The sequence below is a fragment of the Myotis myotis genome, unplaced genomic scaffold (genome assembly GCF_014108235.1).
Source record: "Myotis myotis isolate mMyoMyo1 unplaced genomic scaffold, mMyoMyo1.p scaffold_m19_p_5, whole genome shotgun sequence".
NCBI lineage: Eukaryota > Metazoa > Chordata > Mammalia > Chiroptera > Vespertilionidae > Myotis > Myotis myotis.
The window spans coordinates 108,774,809-108,795,132 of record NW_023416357.1 but is presented as its reverse complement, the minus strand read 5'-3'; the positions used below and the strand labels follow the sequence as shown (position 1 = coordinate 108,795,132).

Genomic DNA, 20,324 nt, shown 5'->3' with positions numbered 1-20,324 from the left:
CACACATCCGCCTGGCGCTGCTCTGGAGGAACCTGTAAACTGGGTTGTGTTTATTTTTTATTTTAATATTTTAAATATATTTTTATTGATTTCAGAGAGGAAGGGAGAGGGAGAGAGAGATAGAAGCATCAGTGATGAGAGAGAATCATGGATTGGCTGCCTCCTGCACACTCCCAGCCGGGAATCAAACCGTGACCTGGGCATGTGCCCTGACCGGGAATCGCACCGTGACCTCCTGGTTCGTAGGTCGAAGGTCAATCACTGAGCCATGCTGGTGGGGCAAAACCGGGCTGTGTTTAGCTTGGAGACATTCCCGGGAGCACCCGGTTGATGTCCAGAGGAAAGCAGAGGGATCTGACTCTGGCGCGTGGAGAGCGGGCCAATGGGCCGCTTGGGGCCCAGCCTCCCCGGCCTCACCCAGACTGACAAGTGAGCGACGCACTTCTTTGAGCCGCTGCGGTCTGTGCTGCTGGCCTTTGTGTCCCGTTGCTGTCCTAGGCCCTCGGTGCCCACGAGCTGACAGAATTTGAGTGACTAGAAATGGAGCCCTGTTTGTCCTAGAAAACTCGACACCATCAGGGTTTGCTCCCACCGGGCCAGCCAGGCTCATGTTGTGGGAGCTGCTGACAGCTGTTGACGCCTGTCTGTCCCCAGCCCCGGCCTCTCTGGCCTGGAAACATGCCATGCCCGGCTCTCTCCCTTCAGGTCTGTGTGGAGAAGTGGAACCTCCTTAACCCCGCCCGCCTCCACCTGCCCAGGCCTTCCACCGTGGCCCTGGAAGTGCGCAGGCTTAATGCTCTGGACCTTGGCAAGAGAATCGGGAAGTCCGTTCTGGGGAAGGTATCGGTGATGCCTTTTCAGAGCCCTCTCTGCGCTAACCTGGCACTCACCTCCGCTCATGACTGCCTCCTGCAGGCTGGCTGGGGGCCCTGGGGTGTGGCCGTCGCCTCCCAGACTGCTCAGCCAGCACCCCATCTGTGTGGCAGGTCCATCTGGCCATGGTGCGATACCACGAGGGCGGGCGCTTCTGTGAGAAGGACGAGGACTGGGACCGTGAGTCGGCCATCTTCCACTTGGAGCACGCAGCCGACCTGGGCGAGCTGGAGGCCATCGTGGGCCTGGGACTCCTGTACTCGCAGCTGCCCCACCACATCCTGGCCGACGTCGCCCTAAAGGTGAGGGGCTGGGGCCAGTGGCGGCCTCCCCAGCCTGGGGTCTGATCACCGGGTAGAGCCCCCACTTCTGAGTGAGGGTGGGTCTCCGGCCTGGGGACTGAGTGGAAGGTGACAGTCCCATTTCCAGCAGGTGCAGCAGGGGTCCTGGGAGAAGCAGGAGAGACAGGTGGGAACAAATGAGGGAGGGTCCTGCCTGGGGCTCCAGGGTCAGCTTGCTTCCCGAGCGCTGGCTCCAGTGGTGCCCTTAGAGGCTAGAACAGTCCAGCACATAGTAGGTGCTTAGGATTTGCTTGTGAGATCAGTGAATACAGTGATATTTAAGTTAGACCGAAAGGCCAAACGGTGATTAAGAGCAGTTCAGGGAGCGGCCGCACACAGGCTGGCGGACCTAAGGACCGGAGGCGATCGGTGCGGCCGGAGCCGGCGGCATGTGGAGGAGGCGCAGGAGGGCAGGCTGCGTGGGGTCTGAGACTGCGGCATGTGGAGGAGGCGCAGGAGGGCAGGCTGCGGGGGTCTGAGACTGCGGCATGTGGAGGAGGCGCAGGAGGGCAGGCTGCGGGGGTCTGAGACTGGGGCATGTGGAGGAGGTGCAGGAGGGCAGGCTGCGGGGGTCTGAGACTGCGGCATGTGGAGGTGGCGCAGGAGGGCAGGCTGCGGGGGTCTGAGACTGGGGCATGTGGAGGTGGCGCAGGAGGGCAGGCTGCGTGGGGTCTGAGACTGGGGCATGTGGAGGTGGCGCAGGAGGGCAGGCTGCGGGGGTCTGAGACTGCGGCATGTGGAGGAGGCGCAGGAGGGCAGGCTGCGGGGGTCTGAGACTGCGGCATGTGGAGGTGGCGCAGGAGGGCAGGCTGCGTGGGGTCTGAGACTGGGGCATGTGGAGGTGGCGCAGGAGGGCAGGCTGCGTGGGGTCTGAGACTGGGGCATGTGGAGGTGGCGCAGGAGGGCAGGCTGCGGGGGTCTGAGACTGCGGCATGTGGAGGTGGCGCAGGAGGGCAGGCTGCGGGGGTCTGAGACTGCGGCATGTGGAAGTGGCGCAGGAGGGCAGGCTGCGTGGGGTCTGAGACTGGGGCATGTGGAGGTGGCGCAGGAGGGCAGGCTGCGTGGGGTCTGAGACTGGGGCATGTGGAGGAGGCTCAGGAGGGCAGGCTGCGGGGGTCTGAGACTGCGGCATGTGGAGGAGGCGCAGGAGGGCAGGCTGCGGGGGTCTGAGACTGCGGCATGTGGAGGTGGCGCAGGAGGGCAGGCTGCGTGGGGTCTGAGACTGGGGCATGTGGAGGTGGCGCAGGAGGGCAGGCTGCGTGGGGTCTGAGACTGGGGCATGTGGAGGTGGCGCAGGAGGGCAGGCTGCGGGGGTCTGAGACTGCGGGATGTGGCGGTGGCGCAGGCGGGCAGGCTGCGGGGGTCTGAGACTGCGGCATGTGGAAGTGGCGCAGGAGGGCAGGCTGCGTGGGGTCTGAGACTGGGGCATGTGGAGGTGGCGCAGGAGGGCAGGCTGCGTGGGGTCTGAGACTGGGGCATGTGGAGGTGGCGCAGGAGGGCAGGCTGCGGGGGTCTGAGACTGCGGGATGTGGAGGTGGCGCAGGAGGGCAGGCTGCGTGGGGTCTAAGACTGCGGGATGTGGAGGTGGCGCAGGAGGGCAGGCTGCGTGGGGTCTAAGACTGCGGGATGTGGAGGTGGTGCAGGAGGGCAGGCTGCGTGGGGTCTGAGACTGCGGCATGTGGAGGAGGCGCAGGAGGGCAGGCTGCGTGGGGTCTGAGACTGCCGCATGTGGAGGAGGCGCAGGAGGGCAGGCTGCGGGGGTCTGAGACTGCGGGATGTGGGGCGGGAAGCCCATGAGGTCCGCTCCCCCGCCTCCCTGGCCCATGGGCACAGTGAGGAAAGCACCGAGTGAGCAGGCCCCGTCAGGGTCTACAAAACTCAGTCTTTCCCCGGAGAAGTTGAGAAGCCCTTGTCGAGCACGTGGATGGACAGGCAGCTGGGTGAGGCTGGGCTCAGTGTGGCCGGGTACAGCCCTTCTCACTGGCCTGGATGTGGCCGGTGGGGAGGGGTCTCAGACCAGAAGGCACTCCAAAGTCCTTTATTTATTTAACTCTTTGAATAGGTAAGAGGTTTATCTTACCTGATCAAAACCTTTATTTTCTTTAAAATTTTAGTTTGTTGTATAGAATTCCATAGTGTATTAGTTTCCTGTTGCTGCCATAACATATGACCACAAACTAGGTGGCTTAAAACAACAGAAATTCATTCTCTCACAGTTCTGGAGACTAGGAGTCCAAAACTAAAGTGTCGGCAGAGCCCTAGCTGGTTTGGCTCAGTGGATAGAGTGTCGGCCTGCGGACTGAAGAGTCCCAGGTTTGATTCTGGTCAAGGGCACACGTCCGGGTTGAGGGCTCGGACCGTGCAGGAGGCAGCCGATCAGTGATTCTCTCTCATTATTGATGTTTCTATCTCTCTCTCTTCCTCTTCCTTCCTCTCTGAAATGAATAAAACATTTTTTTTTAAGTGTTGGCAGAGCTGTGCTTCCTCCTTCCTGTCTCTTCCAGCTTCTCATGGTGCTGGCATCTGTAGCATCCTTGGCGTATAGATTCGTCACTCCCCTCTTTGTGTCTGTCTTCACATGGCCTTCTGTCCATCTCTGTGTCTCTTCTCCTCTGATAAAGATACCAGTCATGCCCTGCGGACTGAAGGGCCCTGGGTTCCATTCCTGGTCAAGGGCACATACTTCGGTTGCAGGTTCCCCACCCCAGTCGGGGCTCATGTGGGAGACGACCAATTGATGTGTCTCACGTCGATGTTTCTCTTTCTCTCTTTCTCCCCCGCTTTCCTCCCTTCCAGTCTCTCTAGAAAACAATGGAAAAAATATCCTTGGATGAGGATTAAAAAAAAAGACACCAGTCACATGGGATTCAGGGCCTGCACTACCCCAGGATGACCTCAACTTAACTAATCAACATCTTAACATCTGCAAACGTCCTGTTTCCAAATCAGGCCCCATTGTGAAGTTCTGGGTGGACGTGAATGGGGAGGGACACTGCTTAACCCAGTGCACAGGGTTCCCTTCTACCAACACAGCGTATTTTCACCCTGTTTTTCTCCAAAGTTAGCCTGCCACGCACTCACCTGGCCCTAGGCTTTCTCACCGGCAGCATCCACAGCTCCCCTCGTGGTGTAGAGAAAACGCCCTCATTCTTTTCCACAGTTGCGTGACCTTCTGTTGCATGGGTGCCACGTGCTTACCAACCTGTGCCCTGTCGATGGGCACTGGGCTTGGTTCCATTCTTTGAATATCACAGAAATTGCTGCAGCGACGAGCCTTGTACACATGAAGTTGAACTTCACAAAACTACCATGTTTGTAGGTCAGGAATGGTCAGATATTGACAGTGTCATGCGGTTCAGTCAGGCCAATTATCGGTCCCGTGGGCAGAGATAACCCACAGCCGGTCCTATGGCCAGTGTTAGACGGTGAGTGCAGGCCTGGTGCCGGGAGGGGATCTGACAGACGGGTGACGTGTCTCCCATCTCCATGCTCATTCAGCCAGTGCTGCGCCGGGAGTGTTCACCCGCTGGCTCTTGGGTGGGAGGAAAGGTGTGCACCATCTGTATATAAGTTTATTATAAACGTTACTGACATAAAGAACGTGGAACACTTGGGGTGATGAACACAATGCAATATATAAATGATCTACTATAGAATTGTACACTTGAAACCTATATAATTTTGTTAACCAATGTCACCTCAATAAATTCAATAAATAAATAAAAGAATGTGGAGCACCCTAGCTGGTTTTGCTCAGTGGGTAGAGCATCGGCCTATGGACTGAAGGGTTCTGGTTTCAATTCCGGCCAAGGGCACATGCCCCAGTTGCAGGCTCATTCGCCAGTAGGGCGCGTGCAGGAGGCAGTCGATCAATGATTCTCTCTCATCATTGATGTTTCTATCTCTCTCTCTCCCCCCCTCCCTTCCTCTTTGAAGTCAATAAAATATATATATTTTTAAAAAGACTATTGTAAATTCTATATAGTCAGGGCATTCTCACAGGATGCTTTCGCTGCTTTTTGTGGAACTTTATATCTGCTACCCACTTATGGTTGCGGCTGATGGGGCTGTGACATTCTGACATAAATATTGGTCATTATAAATATTGGTTGAAACTTCATGTACTTTAGTGTGTAAGATGAAGGTGAAATAAGGAAGATCTCTGTCAGAACCGGAAGTTCGTTTATTTGCCGCTGATATGAGCAGCTGCATTGCTAATAACACTGGAGAATGTTTCTTCAGTTTCCTGTGCCAGCACAATATAAGGACAGGCACCAACACTTTTAAGTTAATCTGCATCATGAATATTTTTTCATCTCTTTTTCAACCAAGACAGTCAAAAAGACAGTTACTCAAACCTTCACTTGTAGCGATTTCCGCTTGCTGTGGTGTAAATGTGGCAATGTCATGATAAGTATGACGTCGCTGAACACGGCATTGGGGGGAAATGTGCAGAAGACACGGTTTTACGGTGCGTTCATCACAGTTTCAAAAAACAGTGGTTCTCAGCCAGCCGTTCTGCCCTCCCTCTTTCCAGGGGACACGGGGCTATGTCTGGAGACATTTTTGTTTGTCGCGACTCTGGGGATGCAACTGGCACTAGTGGGTCGAGACCAGGGATGCTGCCGAATACCCTACATGGCGCAGGGCAGTCCCACAGCACAATCACAGGTTCCAGACCATAGGTAAGAGGCGGCACGTAGTGAAATACTAGGAAGTGATACCTTTTTGTTGTTGTTAATCCCCACCTGGAGATACTTTTTCCTTTGCTTTTCAGAGTGGAAGGGAGGGAGGGAGGGGGAGAGAAAGAGAGAGAAGCATCAATGTGAGAGAGACACATTAACTGGTTGCCTCCTGCATGCGCCCTGACTAGGGGCAGGGAGCAAACCCTTGACCTGGAATTGAGCCCGTGACCCTTGGGTGGACAGGCCAACACTCTAACCACTGAACACACTGGCCAGGTCTGAATAAACAAAAAGTGGTATATCTACACAATGGGATGTTATTTGGCATAAGAAGAATGAAGCATTAATACCTGCTACAACATAGATGAACCTTGAATGCTGTATGCCAAGTGGAAGAAGCAGCCACATATTATAGGATTACATTTATATTAAATGTCCAGAATAGTGAAATCTCTAGAAACAGATGATAGATGAGCCTGGCCGGTGTGGCTCAGTGGTTGAGTGTTAACATATGAACCAGGTGGTCACAGTTCGATTCCAAGTAAAGCACATGTCTGGGTTGCAGGCTTGATCCTGATAAGGGACCTGCAGGAGGCAGCCAATCAATGATTCTCTCTCATCGTTGATGTTTCTATCTTTCTCTCCCTCTCCCTTCCTCTCTGAAATCAATAAAAGAGAAACAGTTGTTGCCCAGAGCTGGGTAGGATGGGGCAATTTGGAGGTGACAGCTCAGGGCATGGTGTTTCGGTTGTCTGAAATGGTTACGGTGATGTTGCACGTTGTGTGAATATGCTGAGACTATTGATTTGTGTGCTTTTATTGGGTGGATTATGTGGTATGTGTTACAGCTCAGTAAAGCTGCTGAAATGTTTAAAGAGTGGGAGCAGAGAGCCCTGCCCTGTGGAGGCAGGACGTGAGTGGCTCTTCGGCAGCCTCGGAGCAGATAGACGACGGGCAGGAGAGAGCTGAGCTGCTATTCTCCTCCCGGTGGGCCCCCAAGGAGCATGGCGCCAGGTGCTGGCCCGTTCTTCCTCACAGTGTGCGATTCCACAGCAGCCCCAGCCCCCGGCTCTCACAACAGTCAGTGGGAGGAGGCTGGTCAGTGGCCCTGGCAGCCCCCCCAGTGCAGGCCTCATCTCTCTTCTCTCCCCTCTGGTTGGTATTGACAGGAGACGGAAGAAAATAAAACCAAAGGATTTGATTACTTACTGAAGGCGGCTGGCGCTGGTGACAGACAGTCCATGATCTTGGTGGCACGAGCTTTTGACACTGGCCAGAACCTCAGCCCAGACAGGTACTGTGGCCGCCACTCAGCGGGGCTGGTGGGAACGGGCTCCAGGTGGGAGCTTCCCCTCCAGGACCAGCACAGACCTGGGTTTCGGGCTCGGCTCCCCGCTGCGTTCCAGTCCGTGGCAAGTTACTTTACCTCCCTGGCCTCAGGCCCTTCAGTGTGTAAACGGAATGATTGTGGAACCTGCATCCTAGGATTGTTGTGTGAGGGTTAGATGAGGGGGAACTCTCCCCGTGCCTGGCACAGAAGCATGAGCTCGTGCGGCAGCTTAGCCGGTAGAGGTAAAGGTTCTCCTGGGAAAGAGTCTGAAAGGATGTGCAGCATCGGCCTGCGTGGCTGTCCCTGGATGGTAGGATCTGGGTGATTAGAATTCACTCTGCCTACTTTCATGTTTCCCTTCTGAGAGGGAGGGGGCAGGAGCAAGCCCAGGGTAGCTCGGGCCTGGAGTGGGTTTCCCAGGGTGGCTGAGCCTCCTGAAGGCAGGACTGCAGGTGCTCACTCTTCCTTAGCTGCCGCTCAGGGCGGGTTTGTGCAGGGGGAGGGGGGCGGGTGGCCCGGCTCCATCTCATCTCCTTGGCTTGACCAGTGAGTCGTCCCAGAAGTCCAGGCTGAGCAGAGGACAGTGGGGGAATTAAACTCATAAAGCAAGTATGTCAAACTCAAAGGCTAACACGGGCCAAATAAACAAGGTTGAAGTTTATGTGGGCCACAGAAACACAAAAGCTTCAATTTTCATAGAAACGTAGGTTTATTTCAGTAGATGTGCTAAATACAGAGGGCTGAAATAAATGAGTCATCGTTAACATAAAATAATAGAACATTTTAATAAAAATGAATATTTTTTCTTGAACATTAATTTACCAGACACTGAATTACTGCACAAATTAATAAGCGTAACGCAAATAAACCTATTTTTCTTGTTCTCTGAAAGCGACATATTTCCTGTTGCGCACACCAAACAAGTCCGTCCAAGACTAATGACGTGGCCATTGGCTGCTAAAATATTCGCTGCTGGTGTTAGTGGAGAGAAATGGTGCGCCTGCGCGTAAGGGAAATGAATGCGACACGATGATAGTCATCAGTCATTAGCGAACGTTGTAGTTCGTTATTAATCATTATGTATCACAGGATATTGTAAAAATTAAGTTACGAGATTTTTGTTAAAACGTTTTTTACTTACCGGCTGGGCCGCAAAAATATTGGTTGTGGGCTGCATGCAGCCCGCAGGCCACGAGTTTGACATGCTTGTCGTAAAGGGACCCATTGCTGATGCCCTGTGGTTCTCCGGGGGTTCCGGCGAGGCTCCCCGCCGCGTTAATGAAAGTGGGAAGAGGCAGTTCTCACCCGCGGCTCCGGAGCGAGCAGGTGAGCACAGTCCTCCTCTACACCCGCAGGGGGCGCAGCCTGGCAGCTCCTCTTCTCCGGTCAAGGTCTCCTGCCCCTCTCACTGGGTGAGAAGGAAAGTCAGGGCCGTGGTTCTAAGCTCCCAGGGCCTGAACCATCTGGACACGCGGCCGCCTGCGTATCGTGCCGACATGTGCCTGCTCTTTGCTCCCTGGTGATCGGACCGCTCTTTCCCTGGTGGTTTTATCTCACTGAGAACGGGAACGGTCTTCGCTGTCTGCAGCCCCGTGTGCCGCGCAGGGCCTGGCTCAGTGGTCGTTCGAATGAATGAGCCAACACATCTCGTTGGCACACACAGGCCGGGCCTGTTTGGCCCCACTTTATGAATGAGTTAACTAGTTCTGAGAGGCGAAGGGACTTGCCATGGTCACATGGGAGCGGGTGGCAGAGCGGAGCCCAGGTCTCTGGCCCCTCCTGCAGTGGCCTGTCACAGGACGACACTGTCACGGACGGGGGGTGAACAGAATGGCACGCATGACTGTGCGGATCAGACGCCGTGTGCCTGGTGCCCACCGAGCGTGCCGGGGAAGCCCAGCCTGGCGGGTGCTGGGGCCGGGCACCGACAGATCTTTGCCCTGTGTGTTCTTATGACTTTGCCTTTTTCTTTGACATGATAGTTTCTGTTGTTGATTTGAAAGAATTTTTCAGATGTTGATGCTAGTAACTCTGTGGCATATGAGCTGGCTTAAAATTTTCTTCAGAGATAACTACTACCGATGTGGGGGGGCAGGGTCACTCCGTGACCGCTGTTTATGGGGTTGGGGATACATTGACTTTTAATATTTATGTAGTTTAATTTTTCAAAGTTTTTTTTATATAGCTTTTACTACAGTCATTTTTTTATTCTTCTTCCTCATTCCAAGCTGCTCCAGCCTCTTCCATTCAGGGAGCGTTAATTAAGGGCCACTCGGGTAAGGCAGGCCCCGTGGAGGCCCAAATTTCCACCTTCTCAGAGGTTACCCCCAAATAGGGGAGGAAACGTCATTGGAAACTCCAACGCAGGGTGGGCACCTACCCCTGGGCGTGGCGTCGTGGGGTGGGTGGGGCGGGAAATATTAGGCCCTTCCGTTCTTCCTCATTCAAGTTTCAGGGCAGATCTGCTTTGCCTGTCAAGACCAGGGAGGGTCAAGACCAGGGGGGTTAAAGAGGTGCAATATGGTTTAGTGGCTTCCAGACAAATGTCAAAACCTCAGTCTGGTGGGTACGTCCCAATAATTGTCAGAAGATTTCCCTTTTCTGTAAAATAAAGTGGAGTCAGACTAGCTCCTGAAGGCCGTCCTGGCCAGCATGTTTACCCACCAGCGGGCCCTGCCTTTCTGGGCCTTTGGCGTCTTCGGGGAAACTGTCCTCAGCGTTGAGTAAACAGACTGAGGCCATTGTAGGAAACGGTGTCTGGAGACGGGGTCTCTGAAGAAGAGGCACAGAGCTGAGGAGCCAGTGTGGGCATCCCAGCTGACAGAGCAGCAGGGGCAACGGCAAGGGGCAGATGGAGCTGGTGTGTCGGAACAGAAAGCCTGGCATTGGGAGGTTAGCAGGAGCTAAAACCAGGGCTGAGCCAGGCCAGGGAGCACCCGGAGGGGAGGACAGCAAGTCATGGTAGCTGCTTTCCGGAACGCTCATGAGACCCACAGGCCTTCTCACGGCGTCTCTCTGCTCTTTGCCGGCATGCTGTGAATGCTCACGTGCCCGGATACAGTTAGTGCGCCCAAAGGGAAAGCTGCTACCCTGCCTGCTCGGTCTTGTGTGTTTAGATTTGCTTAGAACCTGCGTGGTTTGGCCATTCACGTGCTGCAGCAGGAGAAAGAGCTGAGGCCAGAGGGGCCGAGCAGAGAGGGAGCCGGCTCCTCCCCGGAAGCCTGCCCGGTGCCGGCTGCACAGGCCCAGCGTGAGGTGGGCCACAAGGTGACCATTCTCACGTGACCTTGAGGCCTTGGCACAGGGGACCCATTCACCTCCTCTCTTACCCAGTCATAGGACAGACTGGCTGGTACCAGCCACTGCTACTGCAGGCCCACAGGGTGCTATCGTGTTCAAACTGGAAAACGCCCCACACCCCTGCTGGAGAGCCGTGGGATGCACCAGCCCCGTTAGGGACAGTGAGAGACGGCGCTCTCATCGATGTGTAACCTGAGGTGTGGACGGTGCCCCTTCGATGCGGTGGCCTCTGGGGCTGAGTCGGGACTCTCAGGTGGCGGCCCCCTGGGGCCCCGGACCTGCTCCTCCCGCCGCTGGCCTTCTCCGTCCTGCCCGGCTGCCGTGGTAACCTCCCTCTTTTCCTCTCTATCCCCTGCAAGGTCCCGAGACTGGCCAGAGGCCCTGCACTGGTACAGCACTGCCCTGGAGAAAACAGACTGTGACGAGGGCGGTGAGTACGACGGGGTGCACGACGAACCCCGGTACACGCTGCTGGCCAGGGAGGCCGAGATGCTGTCTGTGGGCGGCTTCCGGCTGCAGAAGGACCCGCAGAGGTCAGGTAGGTCGGGAGACCTGCCCCTGAGGCGGGCGGGCCGGGCAGGAGGCGCATGATTCCTGTCCCACCGGCAAGACACAGGCTGCATGCGGCTCCTCTTTCAGATGCACAGGCCCTCATTCTGCCAGGCTGGACCCACAGGCGCGGGCTTAGGGGGGCTTCATGGAGCTGGTGTGCAGATGAGCATTTTCATTTTAATGGTTATATATCAGGGGCTCGGGTTTTAGGGTGTTGGGGTTATTTTTACTATTAAAAATCAATTGAACCGACATTTTCATCACCTAAAATTCACCATTTTAAAGTGTACAAGTTCAGTGGTGTTTAGTACCTTCACGATGTTGAGCAACCATCCCGACTATCTCAGTCCAGAATACTTCCACTCGCCGCAGAGAGAGCCAGTCCCCGGGAGCAGTGGCCTCCTGCCCCCCTTCATTCCTGCAAACCACTAGCCTACTTTTTGTGTGGATTTACCTACTCTGGACAGTTCATAAAGAGAGGATCATACAATATGTGGCTCTTGTGTCTGGCTTCTTTCATGGAGCATAATACTTTCAAGGTTCATCCGTGTTGTAGCATGTGTTAGTACTTCATTCCTTCTTATTGCCTCATAATATTCCATTGTACAGAGGTGCTATATTCTGTGTATCCGTTCAGCAGTTGGCGCACACATTAGATATTTTTTCTGTTACATAATAAACATACTGAACTCCTTATTTCTCTTATTTCACAGGTATGGGGTTGAGACCAAGTTTAAAAAAAATGTTAAGGGTGTATAAAAAATAAGCGATTCTGTAATTCCTTATTTGGAATTTCTAAATCTCAGAAGCTCTGAAAAAACAGTTTTTGTTCATGTGGCACAAATTCACTTGGTGGCCAAACCTGTCCAGAACTGACATGGGGCCATTTCTAATCTTTGTTTCTTCCCCTTGCATACCTTCTCCAAATGGCCCTGCAAAGGCCTCAGCCTGCTTCTCATTGGCTCAGATGGAAGCACCCCCCAGCCCTCATGCCAGTCATTGAGATGGCTTCCTCTGATTGGCTGTGCCTCAGTCTGGGCCAATCTCTGCGGCCTGGTGGGGAATGAGGAGGGTACTTTGTTTGGCCAGACTCTGATCGCATGACCTCCCAGAGCCCCACCCAGGTCCTGTGGAGGGAGAGGGAGTTAGTAATATTTGGGGTGCTGTTCCCAGGGAGGGGAGGGGATACTGGGCTGGCAAAAACACCAGGTGGCTCATTTGTTTGTGGCCCACTTTGCTGTCTTTCAGGCGACTTGTATACGCAGGCAGCCGAGGCAGCGATGGAAGCCCTGAAGGGCCGGCTGGCCAACCAGTACTACCAGAAGGCGGAGGAGGCCTGGGCCCAGATGGAGGAGTAACGCGCCAGGAAGATCACCTGGGCCAGTGCCCACACAAGGGCTAGAGGGGAAAAGACCCACCAACTCATCTAGGGGCTATTTGGGGTATTTTTAGTGTGTTTACATCAACTTTTGTACGTCATTCTTTGACTCATAAAAACGTCTTTGCTATCAGCAAAGACACATAGCTGTCCCCAGGGTGGTGTTTTGGGGGCGTGGGGATTGAAAAAGCAGCCTAATGAACCGGCATATGGATTTGAGGTTCTTTTGTTTTGTCACAAGATGCTAGAAAGTGCTTTTGGAAAATCTTAGGACTTTGCTCCCCAGCATTTTCAGGCTGGACTGCAATCTCGGGCCCACAGACCTGTGTCCTGGGTCGGATGAGGAATGTGTTGCTGCCTGTGAACGCCCTGTGAACTCTCCGTGGGGGCGTACGGTCCCAGCGTAGGGCACAGCCTCTCTTCTCAGCACTTGGAAGCATGCATGGCGTTGCTCCATGCAAGTGAGATGGTACAACGCCCAGGCCCTCTTCTGCCATGGGAGGGGGAGGACCCGCACAAGGACTGTTTTCTACCTTTTAGTTTAATTTCCTTCCTGAAATGCAACTGATTTTCTGGAATACAGCCGAATTCCATTTTGAAGCATGGTTTCTACAGGGGCTCTTCAAACAGGTGTGGTTTGTACACACGCTTTCCTGCCTCTGAGCGCTCGTCAGCGCGTGTGGGGGGGGGGGGTGTGCCTAAGGCTCCCACAGGGAGGGACCGTGGCCCGGCGTGGCCAAGCCCTCCCTCCAAGCGGCATGTACTCTGCATCTCGGGCAGCACCCACAGTGGCTCCCGCCGCCCTGGCACAGGATCCCCTCGTGTTCTCTCGGCAGCTGATGTCCAGCCCTGTCCTTGGCAACTTCTGCTTGAAGCGAGCCTGCTTTCCGGTCACTCCCAGCAGGTGCTTGCAGCAGCAGCACTTCAGATTTATCTGCCACGTTGGAGAGCGAGGCGGCAAGAACTAACTATAAACACTCATTGACCAGTTTCCACACGGCCAGGCTATGGCTAATTGTACATAATGAGCTTTTTCTTCAGAAAGATTTCAGCCTGACCCGTAGTTCACTCCCCCAGCCCGAGAGTGGGAAGCTGCTGGACGAGCAGCGTTGACATGGGAAAGCCTGCAGAGGATGGCTAAGGCTGTGCCACTTGGCATGAGCACTTGCCATTGTTTTTGAGGGTTATCGGGAAGCAGAAAAAAAGAAAGATTTCAGCCCTCGCTGGTTTGGCTCAGTGGATAGAGCATCAGCCCTCAGTCTGAAGCGTCCTGGGTTTGGCTCTGGTCAAGGGCACATACCTTGGTTGTAGGCTTGATCCTCGGCCAGGTGGGGGCATTTTCGGGAGGCACCCAATCGATGTGTTTCTCTCACATTGATGTTTCCCTCTCTGTTTCCCTCCCTTCCACTCCAACAAACCAATTAAAAAATATCCTCGGGTGAGGATTAAGACATAAAAAAAGAATTCAATTAATATCAGAATGATTTCAGTTTGTATTTCAGATAGCAAAGAAAACAGTCTGATTTGATGAACTCCAAGTGATTAAGGAGCTTCTCTTTATTTGTTTAAAACACAGAGTGTGACATACAAACCATTCTGACCTTCTCATTGAAAGAGGGCCTTGCTGTGGAGCTGTGAACCTGTGCAGCTGGTTTCAAAAGCCAGAGTGTGCCCGGGAGGAAAAGCCAAGCAGAGCCAAGACCACTGGGTCAGTCCTTGGGCGGACCTCTAAGTGGCTATCCCTCGTTTGCATGTGGGCTTGTCACGGCCAGTTCCCTTTAGAAGCTGGGGCCGATAGCTCTTTTTCCACTTGCAGCAGATCAAGTAGTAGTTTTTGTTTTAAACCAGTTGCATGCAGTTAAATTGCATATGTTAAATCTAAGTCCCAAGCAATTTTACTGTGACTTATCTCTTCAGAGTAATCAAGCCTCATATAATCCATGCTCCTTTGTTGTCGTTAATTCAGCCAGCCCCCCACCCTCTCTTAGACTTCATTTGCAAACCATTTGTTCCCTGATCACCTCTCTCAGTTCTTAGTTATGCGTTAGTGCTTTCCTTTAACACTGGGATCCACAAACGTTTGTAAAGGGCCAGATAGTAAATATTTTAGGCCGTATGCTCTTCAGGGCTCAGCCCTGCTATGGTAGAGCAGAAGCAGCCATAAACAATTCTTGAGTGAATGGGCGTGGCTGGTGTTCCAATAAAACTTTATTTTGAAAGCAGATGGCTCGCCTGGGCTATAGTTTTCCACCTCTGCTCTAACCCTTGATTGAGACCTACTGTGTTAAGCTCTGGGCATGAGCTCTCGCAGTTTTCTGACCTCCAGGGCTCAAACACACCGCGCCTTGGCACAGAGTAGGCACTCAGTAACTGAACAAAGGAGGGCCGGTCACTGCACTCACTCTTCGCAGCTCTGGTCTTCCATGCAGTTAATGATGCAGTGTTTGGAGTGGCTTGAACCACCACCCCTGCATCTCCACCCACCCGCCCACATGGCCTTAATGTCGAAGGTGGTGCCCTCTCCTCCTGGAGGTCGCGATGGCCTGGGTGTAGAGTTAAGCAAATGCTTCTCTAAGGACCATTGAGAGTGAAATGATCAGTAGGATGTTGAGATCCTCCTGAGCCAGAAGAAGACTTTACTTCATCTTCAAAACCTAGTTTTGTGCTCTTCACCATCTTTCCTGCGCTCCGGCGGCCGCAGCCATGAAAAAGGTCGAGCTCTGCGGTTTCAGTTACAAGATCTACCCTGGACACGGGCGGTGCTACGCCAGGACCGATGGGAAGGTTTTCCCGTTTCTTAATGCAAAATGCGAGTCGGCATTCCTTTCCAAGAGGAATCCTAGGCAGATAAACTGGACTGTCCTCTATGGAAGAAAGCACAAAAACGGACAGTCGGAAGAAATTCAAAAGAAAAGACCCGCCGTGCAGTCAGATTCCAGAGGGCCATCACTGGTGCATCTCTTGCTGATATAATGGCCAAGAGGAACCAGAAACCTGAAGTTAGGAAAGCTCAACGAGAACAAGCTATCAGGGCTGCCAAGGAAGCAAAAAAGGCTAAGCAAGCGCCTAATAAGACAGCACTGGCTGCTGCTAGGGCTCCCACAAAGGCTGCGCCTGAGCAAAGGGTTGAAGCCTGTGAAGGTTTCTGCTCCCTGTGTTGGTGGGAAATGCTCAGTTGGCAGATGAGATTCTTAAAGACCTGACTATCACTAAGAACACACACACACAACAACAACAAACCTAGTTTTGTGCCTTCTAAAGCTGGCTAGGGCATCTCCTTTTTCCACAAATGCTGAGCATGCAAGCAACAGTCCCCTGTCCCCTCTCCCCCCCACCACCACTACAAATACCCAGGACAGTCCAGTCCCACTGGAAAATACCAGACTATCTTCAATGAAGAAACAGATGAAGGTCTGGGAGATTAGATAAGCAGAGTTGGGGATGTCATCTGGGGCTTCCAATCACAGATGGAGAAACTGAAGTTCTGAAAGGTAGAATCTTCACAGTGACACTGCTGGTTAGCCGCTAAGCTGGAGTAGGGTTTTGAGAGCTGCTGTTATTCAGAGGACTCGGAAAAGAAAATTTAAACTTAAACTGGTCTGTGAAATCCTTTTCAGTTTTACTACCGGTGGGAAAGAGTGTGGAGGGGCTTGGCCCTGGTCGGGTAGTTCTCTTGGTTAGAGCAACTCCCGATACACCAAGGTTGCAGGTTCAATTCCCAGTCAGGGCACATACAAGAATTAACCAATGAATGTATAAATAAGTGAGGTAACAAATTGATGTTTCTCTCCCTTTCTTTCTCCTTTCCTATCTCTGTAAAATCAATCAATTAAAAAAAAAAAAGTAAAGGTTTTATTAATGTTAGAAGGGGAAAAACAAACACCATTGCGTCTGAATATTCCTCTTCCCTCCCCCTCATTCGAGGCACTGTGGGAATTTATTGAACGCCACCTTGATGACCCAGCCAGGTAAACTACCTTTTTGCTGTTTCAGTGACTTCATTTCTTCCCACCCCGACCCCTGCACATTTGTTTGCAGTGCTGGACATCTTTTACCAATCAGCAAATGTTTACACAAGTATATGCAACTTGGGGGCGGGGCAGAATATGCATATTCTCTGAGTGGATTTGTGCGTGCTATTCGTGTTTCTAGTCTCTGGGGTAACCATGTAACCTAGACAAAGTGGACACTGGTAGAACCCAGAGAAGTGGCTTGCAGTATATATTTGTTTTCGCATATGTATTAAGTTCCATTTTGTATATTACAAATAAAGTGGTTTCTTCCCATCTGGTCTCAAATTCAGATGTCTCCTGTTAGCAGACGTGTTAAAATGAACAGTCCTGCCGAAACCGGTTTGGCTCAGTGGATAGAGCGTCGGCCTGCGGACTGAAGGGTCCCGGGTTCGATTCCGGTCAAGGGCATGTACCTGGGTTGCGGGCACATCCCCAGTAGGAGATGTGCAGGAAGCAGCTGATCGATGTTTCTCTCTCATCGATGTTTCTAACTCTCTATCCCTCTCCCTTCCTCTCTGTAAAAAATCAATTAAAAAAAAAAAAAATGAACAGTCCTACCACTGTGCAAAAGTAAACAAGCACTTTTACTGTAATACTAGAGACCCAGTGCATGAAAATCGTGCACTTGGGGGGTGGGGGTCCCTCAGCCCGGATTGTGAGAGGGCACAGGCCAGGCCGAGGGACCCCACTGGTGCACCAGGGCCAAGGAGGGACACGGGAGGTTGGCCAGCTGGGGAGGGACCACAGGAGGGCTCCAGAGCATATCCAGCCCCTCTCGCTCAGTCCCGATTGGCCAGACCCCAATTAGAGCATCTGCCCCTGGTGGTCAGTGCACGTCAGCAGTTGAGCGGCCTTAGCATATCATTAGCATATGCTTTGATTCGTTGAATGGCTGACCAGACACTTAGCATATTAAGCTTTTATTATATAGGATAATTAGCGTTCCCAAAAGATTTGGTGTCTCTATCTTGACATACTTATCTGTATTTAAGGTACCAAAAGGAACCAGTCTGTTTGGGACTGTTTGTTTTTTCCTTTTATGAGCCCCTTTCTTTCTACATGCAGTACTTACGTTTCTGACTTTATGCACAATTTTAGATTTTCTCATTATAAGCTAAATCAATTTCAAACAATTAGAGCTCTTATTGTTAAATGGTATCTATTGGGAAAAAAGAAGTATAATAATCTCAGTTAAAATAAAAGAAAGTAACTTTTTTTTTCTTTCTAATCCTCACCCAAGGACACATTTCCATTGATTTCCAGGGAGAGAGTGAGAAACATGGATGCGAGACAGAAACCTCAATCAGCTGCCTCCTGACCAGGACTTGAACCTGCCACCCTCTGGTGCATGGGCCAATGCTCCAACCAACTGAGCCACACTGGCCAGGCAAAAGAAAATAACTTTTTAAGAAAGTCTAGGAACAAGAACCTAATTTTTAAGTTTGAGAAAGATCAGAGAACTAGAGGGGGGAGAGAATCTTTTTAAAAATTCAAAAACATTTATTGGAGCCGTAACCGGTTTGGCTCAGTGGATAGAGCGTCGGCCTGTGGACTGAAAGGTCCCAGGTTCGATTCCAGTCAGGGGCATGTGCCTTGGTTGCGGGCACGTCCCCAGTGGAGGGTGTGCAGGAGGCAGCTGATCGATGTTTCTCTCTCATCGATGTTTCTGGCTCTCTATCTCTCTCCCTCTCTGTAAAATCAATAAAATATATTTAAAAAAAACAAAAACATTTATTGGAAAAAAGGATGTGTGTTCCCAGAATAAGAGGGCCCATCAAGTACATAGCCAATGGATAGTTGACCTATACCAAGATTCATCTTCACAAAACTTCAGAACATTAACTACGAACAAGGAAAATATCCTGGGAGCTTCCAGAGGTAAGAACCAGTTTTATACAAAAGATGGAGAATCAGAATGACTTCAACAGTAACTTTGGAAGTTGGAAGATGACGCCTTCTAAGTTCAGGGGGAAATGCTCTTTAGTCTACAACGTTAAGTTCAAACTGTTAATCAAGTATAAGAGTAGAATAAAGACATTTTCAGACATGTAATCTAATCTCTCATGTACGCTTTCTCCAGAAGATACTGGAGGATTTGCTCTGTCAAAAGTATCACCCTGGCTGGGTGGCTCAGTTGGTGGGAGCATCATTCTGTACACCAAAAGGAAAGGTTGTGGGTTTGATTCCCAGTCAGGGGACATACCTAGGTTGCGGGTTCAGTTATCATTTGGGGTGTGTACAGGAGGCAATCAATCAATGTTCCTCTCTCACATCTATGTTTCTCCCTCTCTCCCTCTCCCTTCCTTTCCCTCTAAAAAAAAAAAAATCAATAAAAATATGTCCTCAGGTGAGGATAAAAAAGATGGGGGGAGAGTATGAGGGGAATAGCAACAACAACAAAAAATGAGGCCAAGTCAGTTCCCAGATGAGGGTGAAGGGTGATGCTGTAAAAGTAGAGTTTACCGCCCCTACCAGGAGGCTTTGGGAAAAATGTCTTCCAAGAAGCTGAAGCTGTAACTGAAAAACAGGTTCAGCTGCTTGCCATAAGGAAAGCCAAATTCGGGAGACAGGTGCTGGTGCAGAAGGAAAGAGATTTATTCAGGCGCCCTGACCTGGGAGAATGGTGGACTCCCATCTCAAAGACCATCCCCCTTCCTGCTCAAGCCCATCATTCTTATAGTAATAGGTAGGGGAAGGCTTTTTTTCTATCCATCTTTCTAGCTTTGGCATGCTCAGGGCCAGATCATTCATCTTTCCAGGTTTTGGCATGCTCAGTGTAAGCCCCTCCCCCGGCACCATCTTGGCCAATGGGGGAGACTCCCCGGCACTTCCTGACTGTCTATATCAGTGATGGCGAACCTATGACACGCGAACTCATTTTTTTGGTTGATTTTTCTTTGTTAAATGGCATTTGAGTATATAAAATAAATATCAAAAATATAAGTCTTTGTTTTACTATGGTTGCAAATATCAAAAAATTTCTATATGTGACACGGAACCAGAGTTAAGTTAGGGTTTTTCAAAATGCTGATACACTGAGCTCAAAAGGTTCGCCATCACTGGTCTATATTAACAATTCACCCTTTAAAACACTGGACCCTTGCCCTAACCAGTTTGGCACAGTGGATAGAGCGCTGGCCTGTGGACTCAAGGGTCCCAGGTTTGATTCTGGTCAAGGGCATGTATCTTGCGAGCACATCCCTAGTAGGGGGTGTGCAGGAGGCGGCTGGTCGATGTTTCTAACTCTCTATCCCTCTCCCTTCCTCTCTGTAAAAAAATCAATAAAATATATTTTTAAATAAAATAAAATAAAACACTGGACCCTTGAAAACACTGGACCCTTGTAATCTTATAAGAGTAAATGGGTGGAGGTCTCATCTTCTGTAGTTTCTCCTGCTGTTAAGACTGACCTATCTCCAGGTCCAGAGGTTCTTGCTATCTACTAAAGGGAAAAGAATGGAGGGAAGTTCTTTACATGCGGGAGACAGATTGCTTTCTTTGGAAGGTGGCATGTGTGGCGTGTAGAGGTTGGCACTGCTGAGCCAGTGGAGCTGGAAGGTTGCTTCGTATTTCAGGAGGTGGTGTTACAGATGGGCTTCAAAAGTGAGACCTACTGTGCAGACAAACAAGTGCTTGGTGAGGCGCAAAACTGGTAGTGCAGGGGGGATTGTAGTGAAATCAGAAACTGGGAGAGTAAAGGATCCCCATAATCTAATCCTGATGACACACCACACACTGGAATAAGTTTGCCCAGGAAGCCACTGTCTGGGAAGTGTGGACAAAGGTCTTATCAGTCCAAGCGTGGGCATAAAGCATAACAATTGTCAAAAACTCATAAAATGAGAAGTAACA

At 51.4% G+C, this 20,324-nt stretch overlaps 1 protein-coding gene and 1 pseudogene across 5 annotated transcripts in view; both read left to right on the top strand.

Moving 5' to 3' along the window:
• The window catches only part of EEF2K (eukaryotic elongation factor 2 kinase), a 56,990-nt gene extending 42,309 nt beyond the window's left edge, over positions 1-14,681 (top strand). For 2 of the 5 annotated variants that reach the window (XM_036307800.1, XM_036307799.1), the window contains 5 exons: positions 706-840; positions 987-1,175; positions 7,069-7,193; positions 10,889-11,067; positions 12,330-14,681. In XM_036307800.1, the coding sequence (XP_036163693.1) occupies positions 706-840; positions 987-1,175; positions 7,069-7,193; positions 10,889-11,067; positions 12,330-12,439 (738 nt within the window). In that variant the 3' untranslated portion in view covers positions 12,440-14,681. The remainder of the gene's footprint in view (positions 1-705; positions 841-986; positions 1,176-7,068; positions 7,194-10,888; positions 11,068-12,329) is intronic. The other 3 variants (XM_036307802.1, XM_036307801.1, XR_004967350.1) reach the window with 2 other exon arrangements.
• A 147-nt stretch (positions 14,682-14,828) lies between these two features.
• LOC118655690 lies at positions 14,829-16,745 on the top strand (annotated as a pseudogene).
• Positions 16,746-20,324: the final 3,579 nt, after the last annotated feature.